Here is a 13,534-nt window from a genome sequence, read left to right on the forward strand (position 1 = left end):
ATATATATATATATATATATATATATATATATATATATGTCTATATATACATAACTATCTATATGACACCTGGCTACATAACATTTCATTATTATTAAATTAATTAAACATGATAATAACTAATACTTATTTTATATAATAATCATAACAATAATATTGTACACACTACTGGTCAAAAGTTTGTATTTTTAAAATAATGTTTTTGAAAGTCTCTTATGCTCACATATTTGTTTTAATATATTTAAAAATATATTTTTTTGATTCCTGTGATAGCAAAACTGAATTTTCAGCAGCCATTATGCCAGTCTTCAGTGTCATGTGATCCTTCAGAAATCATTCGGATATGATTAATGTTTTTTATTTTCAATGTTGAATTTTTTTTTTTGCTGTTTAAAAGTTTTGTGGAAACCGTGATACATTCTTTGATTAATAGAAAGTAAAAAACAAAACAAACAGCATTTATATGAAATAGACATCTTTTGTAACATTATAAACATTTATCACTTTTGATCAATGTAATGCAGCCTTTTCTTTCTTTCTTACCCCAAAATTTTTAACAGTTTTTCACAGAATCACAATTTCCATAACAATATTAAGCAGCAAAAACTTTTTTCAACATTGATAATAATATGAAATGTTTCTTGAGCTGCAAATCAGCATATTGAATGATTTCTGAAGGATCATGTGACACTGAAGACTGGATTAATGAATGCTGAAAATTCAGCTTTGCAATTACAATATTCAAAAAGAAAACAGTTATTTTAAATTGTAATAATGTTTCACAAAATTACTATTTTTACTGTATATTTGATCAAATAAATGCAGCCTTGATGAGAAAAAGAACAACATTAAACCAAAAAACTTAATTATTCCAAACTTTTAACCAGTAATATATGTTTATTATGTGTTTTATTTTTCAGCTACGGAGGAATGTTAAGCGTTTACATGAGAATCAGGTACCCGAATATTGTGGCTGGGGCGTTAGCCGCTAGTGCTCCCATCCTGTCCACTGCAGGTCTTGGAGACTCTAGACAGTTTTTCCGGGACGTTACCACTGTAGGTTCATATTTAATTCCTTTCAGTCACTTTTGCTTGAAAACATGATTTTAAAATTTAATACTTTTTGTAAATAAAAGTATTTATGATTTTGTATTAGAGTAATATTGATGTGTTCTGTTTGCTTATTCAGGATTTTGAGAAGTTTAACCCTGCCTGCAAAGATGCAGTGCAAGGAGCTTTCCAGACGCTAAACACTTTGGCACAACAGAAAGGTATCCATAGCCATTCACTCAGAATGTTTAACCGTGTTCAGTCTGTGCTTGCTTTTGTTCTTAAAATGCATTTAATTCTCCATGGTTTCCCATTTATACTTCATAGACTACAGACGCATCCAATCTGCCTTCTCCCTGTGTAAAACTCCCTCCACCCCAAAGGACATTCATCAGCTGAACGGACTCTTACGTAATGCCTTTACCATGATGGCCATGTTGGATTATCCCTACAGCACTCATTTCATGGGCAGCATTCCCTGTCAAGGCCTTGGACTTGTCACTTGCATGAATTTCCAGCCAACTCCATCACCAAATGGAAAGGGGATAGCATGAAAAAGAAAAGCTTGCCACTGGAATGCTTCAATGCATAATGCAAAACCTAATAGTGTTAATCAAATATTTTCCTGACGCATATAGCAAATAAAACCATTCCAGCCCATCTGGTTCCATTAGAAATTCCTTAGCAGAGCAGTTCCTGCAGTTACTGAACCAGTGTGATTGTGTGTCTAAAAGATAAATTGCAGTACTTTTTACTTTTACAGGTGGCGTGTGAAACCATGCTGAATGGCACTGATCTTATGTCGGCACTCAGAGATACTGTTGGTAAATGACAGCAGCTTTGCACGAATTTCATTTTCTGTTTCGTTTTATAACCATCTGGTCCTGCCATGGAAAGTCTTTAGTATTCATTCTGTGCCGGCCCACAGGCATGTATAATTCCACTGGACAGCTCACATGTTATGACCTCTACAGTCTCTATGTGGAGTGTGCCGATCCCACCGGCTGTGGCCTTGGCTTTGACAGCTATGCATGGGATTACCAGGTACCTAGATTAGTTCTCACTAAACCCTGAATATTAGATTTTAACACAAGTCTTCAGTAAAACAGATTTATTTTGAGACTCCAGAGTGCTACAGGGATGACATAATTTTGTAGGACAACCCAGAAGTTCGCATCAACCTTGTTCCCTTGACAAAAGTCCAATAGGATTTTTCCATGGGCTTTTGGATTATTGTAGAAAAGAAGCTCTGTGACCAACGGAAGTTTGCAATTTTTACATGTTCTGTTCATCGTGATAATCTTCACAAACGAACACAACATTTATTAATTTTAAAGCCTAAATCACCAGATGTAAAAAGTTTAAATGCAGACTATAAATTAACTACAATACTGTTACATGACTTCAGTGTCACCACCATTAAGCTCTAACAAATCTTTCAGTCTTTATTTAAAAATGTATCAACAGTGTGTTAGTAGATGTTCCCAGAAACCTCTGTCCCATTTAGCCACTTGTTAGCAGTCGCTAACATGTAAAAGCTTCAAAAAATGACGAGGGGGTATTACCGTTGTGTTTTACACTGTGGAATAAAAAGGTAAAATAGCTTGGACTTTCCTTTCCCTTGTCATTGTGAATAAAAATTGAATGACTTTTTTAGGCCTGCACTGAGATCGAGATGTGCTACGAGAGTAACAATGTGACAGACATGTTCCCACCCATGACATTCACCGAGCAGCAGAGGGAACAGTACTGCTCAAAGAGATGGGGGTGGTGCCGCGTACAGGGTGGCTGAAGACCCAGTTCTGGGGCGACGGTAAGCTGTAACTACCAAACAGTGCCTGGGTCTGTGCTTTAAAAAAATAAAATAAATTTTTTTTTACCTCATGATTTTACATCAGGTTCCACTTGCCTTTGGTCCTTAATATTCATTGGATGTTTGTAATGAAATGAGAGCTCAATGTTGCAACCATTTGAACTTTCTTTTCTAGATCTTGACACTGCAAGCAATATCATATTTTCCAATGGTGATCGTGATCCTTGGGCTAACGGAGGGGTAAGAGTTTCACTTAACCTCTTTTTTTTTTAAAGCTGCACTTGGTATTTTTCCTCACTAAAAATAATCACCTGAATACTTAATTTCAGTAATTCCCTTGTTATTGGTTGCTGTTGAGGTTAACGAATAAAGTTCTTTGTTGTACTTCTCTGTGAAATGGAATTATTTTCACCTGTAGATCAGGAAGTCACTCAGTCCATCACTGATTGCAATCAACATACCAGAGGGAGCTCATCATCTGGATTTAAGGTGGGAATTTTCATTATTTGTGTGTGCAACTGTGAGAGATATAGAGTGAAATGTTGTATTTGGCTTTGTCTCTGCTGATCATCATGCTTCCTGTTTTTATAAATGGTGTTTTGTGTTTTTCAGGGAGTCTAATCCTGCTGATCCCGAGTCTGTGATTGTGGCTCGGAAGGAGGAGTCTGAAATCATTGCTCAGTGGGTGAAAGCAGCAAGGAAGAAGTCATCATGAGTTTGTTTTTATGTACAATTTATTTCAACATTGTAAACATGTAAAATAATGAATAAATCCATTTATTTTCCACAGAAATGGACATTAAAAATATATGTTCCAGAAATATGAATTTGTCAATAATAATAACAAATAAAAAAACATTGTACAAAATCACTCTTATGTCTAAATCATCACTTACAAATTGCCAAATTGAATTGGGGTACTTGTATTAGTCATTAAAAGGAATATGTACAGCTGTTCCACATATTACTTGTCTTATCACTCCCATTTAGAACATTCTTTGAAATTCATGGCACATCTTTGGTGTTGTGAATGAATGATTCAAAATTATGTTGATTTGTCAATATGCACGAGGCAGCTGATAATTTAAGACATTTGCACAACAAATGAGAGTGAGGCATGAAAAGCCCTTCATTTTAAGTCTGAGATACACAAGCTCATTTGAGTGTAGCTGTCCTCAGTTTCTCACACAATTAGAGAAAAAAAAATACACCCAGAAATTGTGTACAGATAGCAAGTTAATTTAACACTTCCACGCTGTATTATAAATAATCACAAAGGTATTTATTCACAATAAAACAAAAACAATTTGTAGATAGCTTCACAACAGGAATGAGATGTTTAAAATAGATTTCTCATAAAAACTTGATTCTCTGGATTGAAAATAGACAAGATTTGTCATCATTGCTCTGTATGTAAAGGCACACGCGGAACAGGACACCTCACCACAGCACGACAACGAGAAACCGGTTAATGCTCAGCCCTTGATGAACATCTGCAATGGTTTTAATGTACATACTATAGAAAAAAACCTGGATAATATTAATTTAAGATTCTGCACAGTGAGATATGTTCAACCAAGCTTTTCAAATACAATTCACAAAATACACCTGTGATCTGTGTAAACAGCAGGAATATTTTTTGATGGTCAAAAAAGTTGGTAGCCCTGGCTATTACCAGACTTTTTTTTTTTTTTTTACATTCTATGCTATTTAAGGCCAGGCCCACAAACTGATCTGCAATAAGTAGTGAAAAATGAATATCAAACATCCCATTTTTTTTCTTTGCTAGAAAACATTCGGAATTTTGAAGATTCTTTAAAGCTCTAAGAAAACCACGGCAAAAAAACTAAATCCAATTTTTTATATTTTACAAGATGTTCTACCAATACCACAAAGTTCATCATAAACACAAAAATACTACTGACACAATCACATCTGATGTTGGTCCCCTGAAAGAGTGAAAACTGCCATAACATATTTCAGTTTTTCTTTTTTAATAAATCTGCAAAAATGTCAACAATTCTGTGTTTTTCTGTCAATATGGGGTGCTGTGTGTACATTAATGAGGGAAAAAAATTAACTTAAATGATTTTAGCAAATGGCTGCAATATAACAGAGTGAAATTTAAGGGGGTCTGAATACTTTCCGTACCCACTGTATATATATATTGTACTTGCTTAACGCTCTATTAAAATACTTAATTCTGCAATCACAAAAAATAGGACCTAATAATGGCTAACACCAAACTCAACAAAAACGTTTAAAATTCTTCACAGAAAGGTTGGGGTTTTAAGCTCGAAACAAAATAAATATTTGAAATTACAAACTTTTTTTTAAATAAAGTAACTTTCCCTTGCATGTGCTTCGTCACAAGATAATTATACAATGCTGATTGATAACTCTACCAAATGTTTCAAATATTCATATAGGTGATATTAGCTCTGGAACACAAATAAAACTCATGGTGCAAAGAAAACATTTTGTACAAAGCGAAACAGACCATCAGATTATGGTCAAAGACTCTCTAAATCCCCATAACAAAAACAGCAGTGATTCCTTCATTTTAAGAAAATATACACACACTAAAACCCCAAAAGACACCATAAAGTGCTTGCAGTCCCCATAACGTTTCAGAGTATGAACATTTTTGTCTGTGTGCTTGGGCTAAGAGACTGCACATACTAAATCAATGGGCTAATTCAGCAGCGAGCTGATCGACAGCATAATAAAAGCATAAATGGAGTAAAAAAATCTGAAACTCTATTAATAGAAACATACAGATAACTAACTAGTACAATCAGAAACTTCACATCTACAAACAGTTTTTGTCATGGCGGTAATTATTTAACAGTTGGTGACTCCAAAGAGTTCCTAGTGTAGAAAAAGATGGCAGTTTGGATATCAAATGTGTTCATGGCCCTGAGAAAGGTGTGTTTGGTTATGCACGTGTGCTTGTGGGTCCTTCACTCTGCTTGTGGCCATATGGGCAGAGGATGGGCCTCAGTGTTGAAAACGTACTTGTCTAAGCTGATAAGGTTGGGGTCATCGGAAAACAGCAAGTAAAAGTATTTGAGCGTCTCACCCAGGAAGAAGCTCTCCATCTTGTCTCGAGGGATGGGACTGGCCGGGTCACAGACGTTGTTTATGGACGTATAACCGCCAGTGGGAACCTGTGGGGAGAGGGACACACGAGTCAGTACTGAGAGTTGTTTGGTAACATTCTTGTAAGCTGTTGATATGAACTGAAGGCTGAATGTGAAGTTCAGAAATGCAGAGAGCGAAAGTGTAAGTACATTTGGAAATGGAGCGAGGCAATGTTTGTATAAACCAAGAAATATGAGAAGTCAAGTTTCAACCTATCTGATATATGAATCAGAACTGAGCCAATGATATCATATACTCGTTCTTATGAAGCACTAAGGTTTGGCTTTGGGCCAGTATGAAAGACAATATTGAGACAATATTGGATAAGGATTTTTTTACTTTTAACTAACTTAAGAGATCTTACTCACAAAAAGTATTAGTGAAAGAAACACTTTAAATCTGAGCATAACTAGAAAATGTGAATAATACTTTTCCATGACCTTTTAATATTAGAAAAGAACTGAAAAGAATGTTTCATGCCTGATAAAAATACAAATCTATAAGATTTTTAATATGTTTTTGACAGACGTTTATTATGCTCACCAGGGTTACATTTATTTGATCAGGAAAAAAAAAAACTGTAATATTTTGGCATATTATTAAAATTAAATTTTTTACTTTTAGAATGTAATTTATTCCTGTGATGCAAAGCTGAATTTTCAGCAGTCATTACATCAGTCTTCAGTGTCAGACCCACGATCCTTCAGAAATCACTCAAAATTAGTATAAACAATAAAACTGGCCAACATCTAGAAATCATGCAGAAGCACAAACTTCAGAATCAGTACATCATCTGGACACCTTTGGAAAACTATTTTCAAGACACTATTACTTGATATGCACTGAATCTCACATACTATTTTGAATGGAACATAGTGTTGGGCGATACGCTCAATTTTCATATCGTCAGCCTGTGAGATCGCCGATACACGATATTATCATGCTAATTTATGTAATTATTTACTTAGTTTCATTGCGGGAAAGTGAACCAACTCCAGCGTAAGACTAAAAGTAGCCTAATGTTTTTAATATGACTGAATTTGTATTTAACATAAGTTAATAAAAACATTGTAAGTCACTAATCATAATAATAATAATAATAATAAAATGTTATATTTATATAGTGCTTTTCTAGGCCCTCAAAGCGCTTTACATTGTCAGGGGGTATCTCCTCATCCACCACCAGTGTGCAGCATCCACCTGGATGATGCGACAGCAGCCATAGTGTGCCAGAACGCCCACCACACACCAGCTTACTGGTGGAGAGGAGACAGAGTGATGAAGCCAATAAGCAGATATGGGGATTGTTAGGAGGCCATGATGGTCAGAGGCCAATGGGCAAATTTGGCCAGGATGCCAAGGTCACACCTCTACTCTTTTCGAAAGACATCCTGGGATTTTTAATGACCAGAGAGTCAGAACCTCGGTTTAACGTCTCATCCGAAGGACGAATACACGATTGTGTTAGAGAATATTAATTATAAAGCTTACATTTCCTCACTTATACAAAAAGCAGCTACAGAAAATTAGCAAAGAATATTACATTACCAAAGAACATCATCACAAGCTCAGTCTCAACAACTTTAAAATCAGTGAATCTGCACTGCATTAAATCTCTTCTACTTACATCGCACGTACTTCTGCACTTTGTTGTTTATGATGAGAGAATTCGTGAGTCAGAATTCAGTCAGCGCACGCTCAACAACGGAACTCCGCTGTTTCACTGATGACTCATCTGAAAGCCTCTGATTGGCCAATGCATTCATAAGCTCAGCATAATCGTGTGTGATTAGTTAAAACGCAGAAAAATAAATATAATGCAACAAATAACCCCTAATATTAATTAGATAGTATTACTAGTCTGATAATAATAATAATAATCGTCTTGCTATCGTCAAAGGCATCAGCCACAGGCGATATCTCTGACTATCGTCGATACACGATACTATCGTCTATCGCAGTGGTCTTCACTATTTTTTTCATGGGAGCCGCACTGATAGGGCAAAGTCTGCAAAGTATCAAAAGTTACATCCAGTCATAAATAGCATGTCTTTTTATCAATCTGTCATATGCAATGCAATGCAATACAAAAGGGGCTATCATTCTTTATCATTTACCAGTCAAATTTGTAACGGAAACAAGATTATTTAAAAAAAAAAAGCAGGATTACCTTAATGCTGGAAAGACCTTAAGTTATTTTATTTTTTTATACTAGCCCATCATGTATCTAATCATCCAAGTGCACATTCGGCCTTAAGAGCTGTTAAGATTAAAACTGGCAACTCCGCAGTGAGTCAGTGTCATGGAAGTAGGACAGAGCAAGTGTAAATATATTGTCTAGTCTATATTTCCATCTTGTAATGCCGCTGGTTTAGGCATTTTTTTTTTAAATATATAAATTATTTGTAATAGAGCAGACACTGTCTGATCGTGTCTACACCGGACGCAACAGTTGCCGAGCCGCACCCTGCTGCGCTAAAAGGCTGTCTACACTTGATGCGACAAAGTGACAGTTGCAACTCATTTGAACGTAGTGTCAGTACAGTTCGTCATAAATAGAACGAGGCATCAGTTTACTGATGGGGATCGTGTCGCATCGCATGGTGCCGCGCCGCATCCAGTGTAGACAACATCACTGGGTTCTATTGTCTTTTGTCAGATCGCGCCACTCGCGTCCGTTGTAGACATGGTGTGAGTTTTTTAAATTGGTTATGTTATAGCCCTGCTTGTTTTTAATGTTTTTAGGAAATATCTGTATTGACTGCATGATCATATCATCGTATTATTTACTGCCATGCGAGCCACAAAGTAAAGCTTGGCGAGCCGCGCAATGAGTAACACTGGTCTATCGGCACAACCCTAATGGAACATATGTAAATTTGGACGCAGCGCACAACATTTACCTTCCACTGTTTTGCATGTTCTAAAACACCTCAAGGTGACAGTGGAATTGTTTCATCCCTCTTTCACATACCCTTGTGTACTTATTGAAGTTCTGTAGGATCTCCCAGCCCCACTGTTGGTACTTCTTATCCTTGGTGAATCTATACAAGTAGAAGAGGCTCTCTACAGTCTCTGGCCGCAGAAGGTTGTGCCGGTCTGCAATCTGTAAGACAAAATGAGATCACAAAGACGATTTCATTCTACATACTAATTAAACAAACACCTGTTTATTTGTTGACGGCCATGGTATACTCATCCAACAAACACCAGTTTCACAGCTGCCAACTGAAACCTCTTCCTGAACTCCTCACCTTTACATCTACATCCTGTGTGCTGCCCTCATGCATGTTGAAATGAGCTATCTCTGGGCTCAGACCTGTCTCCATCTGGGCGTACATCTGGTAACAAGTCTCAATCAGCTGTTTTGCCAGCTCCATATGATCAGCAGGAAGGCCGTAATGTGCCCCCAATGCAAGAGTACCAGGGAGGAAACAAACCAAGTGGTCCTGAAAGAAACAAGACAGGAGAAATAAAAGGGCTACATGAGCTATTTGACTCTGCTGGCCCTCAAGTTATTCTTTGACAACAAACATACCATTTTGGGACTAAACTGTCCATGGGACAGCTCTCCTACAAATGTAAGGCCGGAAGGAGTAGACTTCTTTAGCAGGTTTTTCTTCACCCCTTCCACAGCCTGCAGGTAGTCATCCAGCAATCTGAAAAAAAAAAATGGGAGCACAAATAAATCTTTGAACCTGAACCATCAAACTATATATATATATATATATATATATATATTGTTGACAGCTGTAGTTTAATTTTAAGTCACCCAAGGCTGTTTTGATTTAGTATTAACACTACATGCTATCATCATACCACTGCTAAAATTTTGGTATTTCCTCAATACAACAAGGAATAAATTATGAAGTTCAAACATAGAGACTCTACTTACTCTTTCTCAGTCTTGTCTCCTTGTATCCACTGCTTCAGCAGGTACTCATAGTAGCTGTCAGCCCTGGCACCCAGCGTGTAAATGCCCTGATGGGTGAACAGCCCGTTGTTGGTATTGATAAACATTGGCACTAACCCATCTTGCTTTCCATCCAGTTTATGAACCCGCTTCATCACCTCCATTACAGCCAGCTACAGAAAGAAATGGAAGAAAAGTAACCACCTGTTCCTGTGAGAACAGAATTCCTTAAATGAGTGTTCGGGTCTTAACTGAGAAAGACTGTCCATTGTATTGACCTTGTATTTGGGGTCTCCAGTAAGTCGGCTGAGATCTCTGAACTCAAGCTGAATGCTAGTGACCTCAGCTACGGTACTGTCTGAAGTCCATTGCGGAGAATGAGCCGTCCCCTTTCCAATATTCACATCCGAATAGGGGATTTTAGAGGCTGTACTGAAGGCAGGCATCAGTCTGGAGCCAATATCTTTCTGAAAAATGATTGATGTGATAAAAAATAACATCAAATCACAAGAACATAGTAACATGAAAAAGAGAAACTTTGAGCTCAGGGGGTTTGAAGACGTTTGCTCTTTCATCAGCATGTGCTCTGCTTCTTTCTTACAGCTTTCTCCAGGAACAAGGAGTCTCCGGTCAGATGGTAAGTACTCAGAAGGCCACCCAGTATACGAATGGTGCTCTCAAACAGATTAACATCAACATTTTTATCGAAGGAGAGCTCTTTGGCCACCCACTGCCTGGCCTCTGCAAACTCTGTCGACAAGATTGATGTAAATGAAGTAAACCACATTACACAGTAAATGGCTCAGTAAACATAAAAAATGGCAGATAATTTAAATGTGAAGTATGTAATTTTTCTATGTTAAAAATAGTTTAATACGAAGACAGACATATAACTATTAAGTGATTTGTTGGTTTATTTACTAGGAAAGTGTAAATATGGTGGATCTATCTATCTATCTATATATATTAGGGCTGTCAAAATGAACGCGTTAACGCAAATTCAGTTTAACGGCACTAATTTTATTAACGCAGCGCGCATTTTCTGTTTGACCCGTGGCCTAGGGCCTAGGCCATATTAGGAGAAATGGAGATTTACAGTGTTGCAAATTAGCAACAACTTTGTCGCTCGATTTAGTGACTTTTCAGACCCCTTTAGCGATTAAAATTTTTTTCCAGAAAAGCGCATAGCGACAAATCTTTAGGGTTTGCCCAAACCTTATTTCGTTTCTGAGACTCGCCGGTACTGCCGCACGAGCGCGAGGTCTCTTTCCCAGTGCACACGCACCTCTTTCTCTGCGTCTGCTCTGTTCAGCGAGCGGCGGAGAGGAGCAGCGCTTTCAGTTAAAAAACATTATGTCGCTTCTCTAATTTTACATGCAAGTAGCCGAAATCACAGCACAGCTATTGTCTTTATCTTATGTGTAGCCTATTTGATTTGATCAGACGGCTCGATTATAAATCAGGATTTTTGTGCAGATTATCCTTGATCTTGGAAGGGAGAGCTGGTTATGTAGTCTTAATAGGTCACGTTTCAGTCTCTATTTCATATTCATTCCGTTGTCTAACAACAGAAACAGTAAAATATATGAATGAAAACAGTTTTGAGAATTCAGCTGCATCAAAATACAGTATGTGGGCACAGAGAGGCAATCAAATGTAATAATAAATAATAAATGTACATTTTGCATGTTCAGAAGAAGTGAGCTGCCCTGTCATGTGAATAGTGTAAACAGGCTTGTGTAAATAGTAAATTGCTCAGTGCAAATAAAGAGAGGTAATGGGTATTTTCATGTAATGATATCCAAACTGTCATCTAATAGACATGAACAAGTTCTTTGAAAAACATCTATGACCTTTGAAACATGTCTAGTCTTCATGCTCTATGCTGACTATGGTTTCATTAATAATAAACATACATTTGCATAAAGCATCCATATTTGTCCATGCCCATGCTGATTAGAGTTTTAAACACTAGAAAAGTCTTAATTTAAGGTACATTTAGAACAGATAAAAATGTGCGATTAAATTGCGATTAATCACGAGGTAACTCATGACAATCATGAGATTAAATATTTTAATCGATTGACAGCCCTAATATATATATAAAAATACTTTTTCTAAAATTAAATAAATTAGGAAGAGTACAATGAGACGGTATTTAAAGGCACAATATGTCATTTTCGCCGCTAGAGGGCGCATATTCCAAATAAACAAATAGACAAAGGCATAGTTTGATGACACAGTGACTGAGTGTGGAATCATGGGAGTTGTGGTCTTCATCCCCACAGCCGAAGCAATCCGACGGGACTCGGGCAGAAATCATGTTCATGGATGAGCTAATGATTGATTAATGTAGTAGAATGAAGCAGGGTGAGGCTGAAAATGGTCGAAGCGAAACGAGGCCGCTGAACGAGCGTGACACACGGCTCGAAAGCAGCGGAGCTTTTATTATGCCACAGTCGACTGCTTCCGCTCCTTCCGGTCGCGCATATGTGGGGGAAAAAAGCAGCGGTGTTTTATCATACTAGATACGTTTGAAAGTTCTGTTATAATGCTACTCTGTGCGGTCGCACAACATATTAAAGCGTCTTCGGAAAATCGAGGGGTTATGACGTCATTGGCAGGCGACACAATGACACTATGGACACGGTCCGTGTCACTAGTTAAAATAGTCTATGTTGGGAGTCTGTAATGTATTTTCTCTAGCAAACTAAATTACCTTCTTTGAGACCCAAGATCCACATGGTGTCCAGAGCATCAATTAGGGTCAGCCCAAGTCCAAACCACTCTCCATATGATTTAGAGATTGGTTTTAGCTCATCGTGACCCCAAGCAAAGTTCTTGTAACCCTTCCAGGCATGTCTAAAAGCTTCTCTCACAGCCTCCAGCCTGCTCTCAGCTGAAAGAAACAGAAACACAGGAAACAGCTGCTTCAGTGCAATCCATAAAAAGAAACAAATGAATTCGGCAGATCAGCTGCATAAATAGGGTTTATATTTAGAAAGTATTAATAGATTGAGCAACTGGCTCTTTTCCATTTCAATATCAAAGGAATACAGAATTTTGTAGCTGACAAAATAACAAACCAAGTGCTACTGAAGCTGGGTCGTCTTGGATTTCTGTGTCTTTGGTGTCAGTATCAGATGCACGTTCTTCTTCTATCACAGCTCCACGCCAACTACATACATGAGAAATAAATTATAATAATAAACAAACCACAGAATTATCAAGTCCTATATACTAGTCAAGCTCATCATTGCACAAAATGTACATGCTGTTGTGTTTATAACAGGGTTTCTACAGACATGAACAAGTTAAGACCTTTTTAATACCACCTTATATTACAGCGTCTTCGGAAAATCGAGGGGTTATGACGTCATTGGCAGGCGACACAATGACACTATGGACACGGTCCGTGTCACTAGTTAAAATAGTCTATGTTGGGAGTCTGTAATGTATTTTCTCTAGCAAACTAAATTACCTTCTTTGAGACCCAAGATCCACATGGTGTCCAGAGCATCAATTAGGGTCAGCCCAAGTCCAAACCACTCTCCATATGATTTAGAGATTGGTTTTAGCTCATCGTGACCCCAAGCAAAGTTCTTGTAACCCTT

At 37.4% G+C, this 13,534-nt stretch overlaps 2 protein-coding genes and 1 pseudogene across 2 annotated transcripts in view; 1 reads left to right on the forward strand and 2 right to left on the reverse strand.

The window, feature by feature from the left end:
• LOC107587322 (neutrophil cytosol factor 2-like) overlaps positions 1-3,081 on the reverse strand; it is a 14,573-nt gene extending 11,492 nt beyond the window's left edge. The window contains exon 1 of the mRNA XM_016275045.1: positions 2,931-3,081. The gene's annotated coding sequence lies outside the window, so the exon portion shown is untranslated. The remainder of the gene's footprint in view (positions 1-2,930) is intronic.
• The window catches only part of LOC107587424 (dipeptidyl peptidase 2-like), a 5,369-nt pseudogene extending 1,300 nt beyond the window's left edge, over positions 1-4,069 (forward strand).
• Positions 4,070-5,038: 969 nt separating this feature from the next.
• On the reverse strand, positions 5,039-13,193 carry LOC107587425 (endoplasmic reticulum mannosyl-oligosaccharide 1,2-alpha-mannosidase-like). The gene is made up of 10 exons (XM_016275224.1): positions 13,162-13,193; positions 13,007-13,098; positions 12,640-12,819; positions 10,522-10,670; positions 10,199-10,387; positions 9,903-10,093; positions 9,546-9,666; positions 9,262-9,456; positions 8,982-9,113; positions 5,039-6,033 (listed from the first exon to the last, which is right to left on the reverse strand). The coding sequence occupies exons 1-10, from the start codon at positions 13,191-13,193 to the stop codon at positions 5,827-5,829; spliced, it is 1,488 nt and encodes a 495-aa protein (XP_016130710.1). The 3' UTR covers positions 5,039-5,826.
• Between the last annotated feature and the right edge of the window lie 341 nt (positions 13,194-13,534).

The sequence above is a fragment of the Sinocyclocheilus grahami genome, unplaced genomic scaffold (assembly GCF_001515645.1).
Source record: "Sinocyclocheilus grahami isolate Dianchi unplaced genomic scaffold, SAMN03320097.WGS_v1.1 scaffold92.1, whole genome shotgun sequence".
NCBI lineage: Eukaryota > Metazoa > Chordata > Actinopteri > Cypriniformes > Cyprinidae > Sinocyclocheilus > Sinocyclocheilus grahami.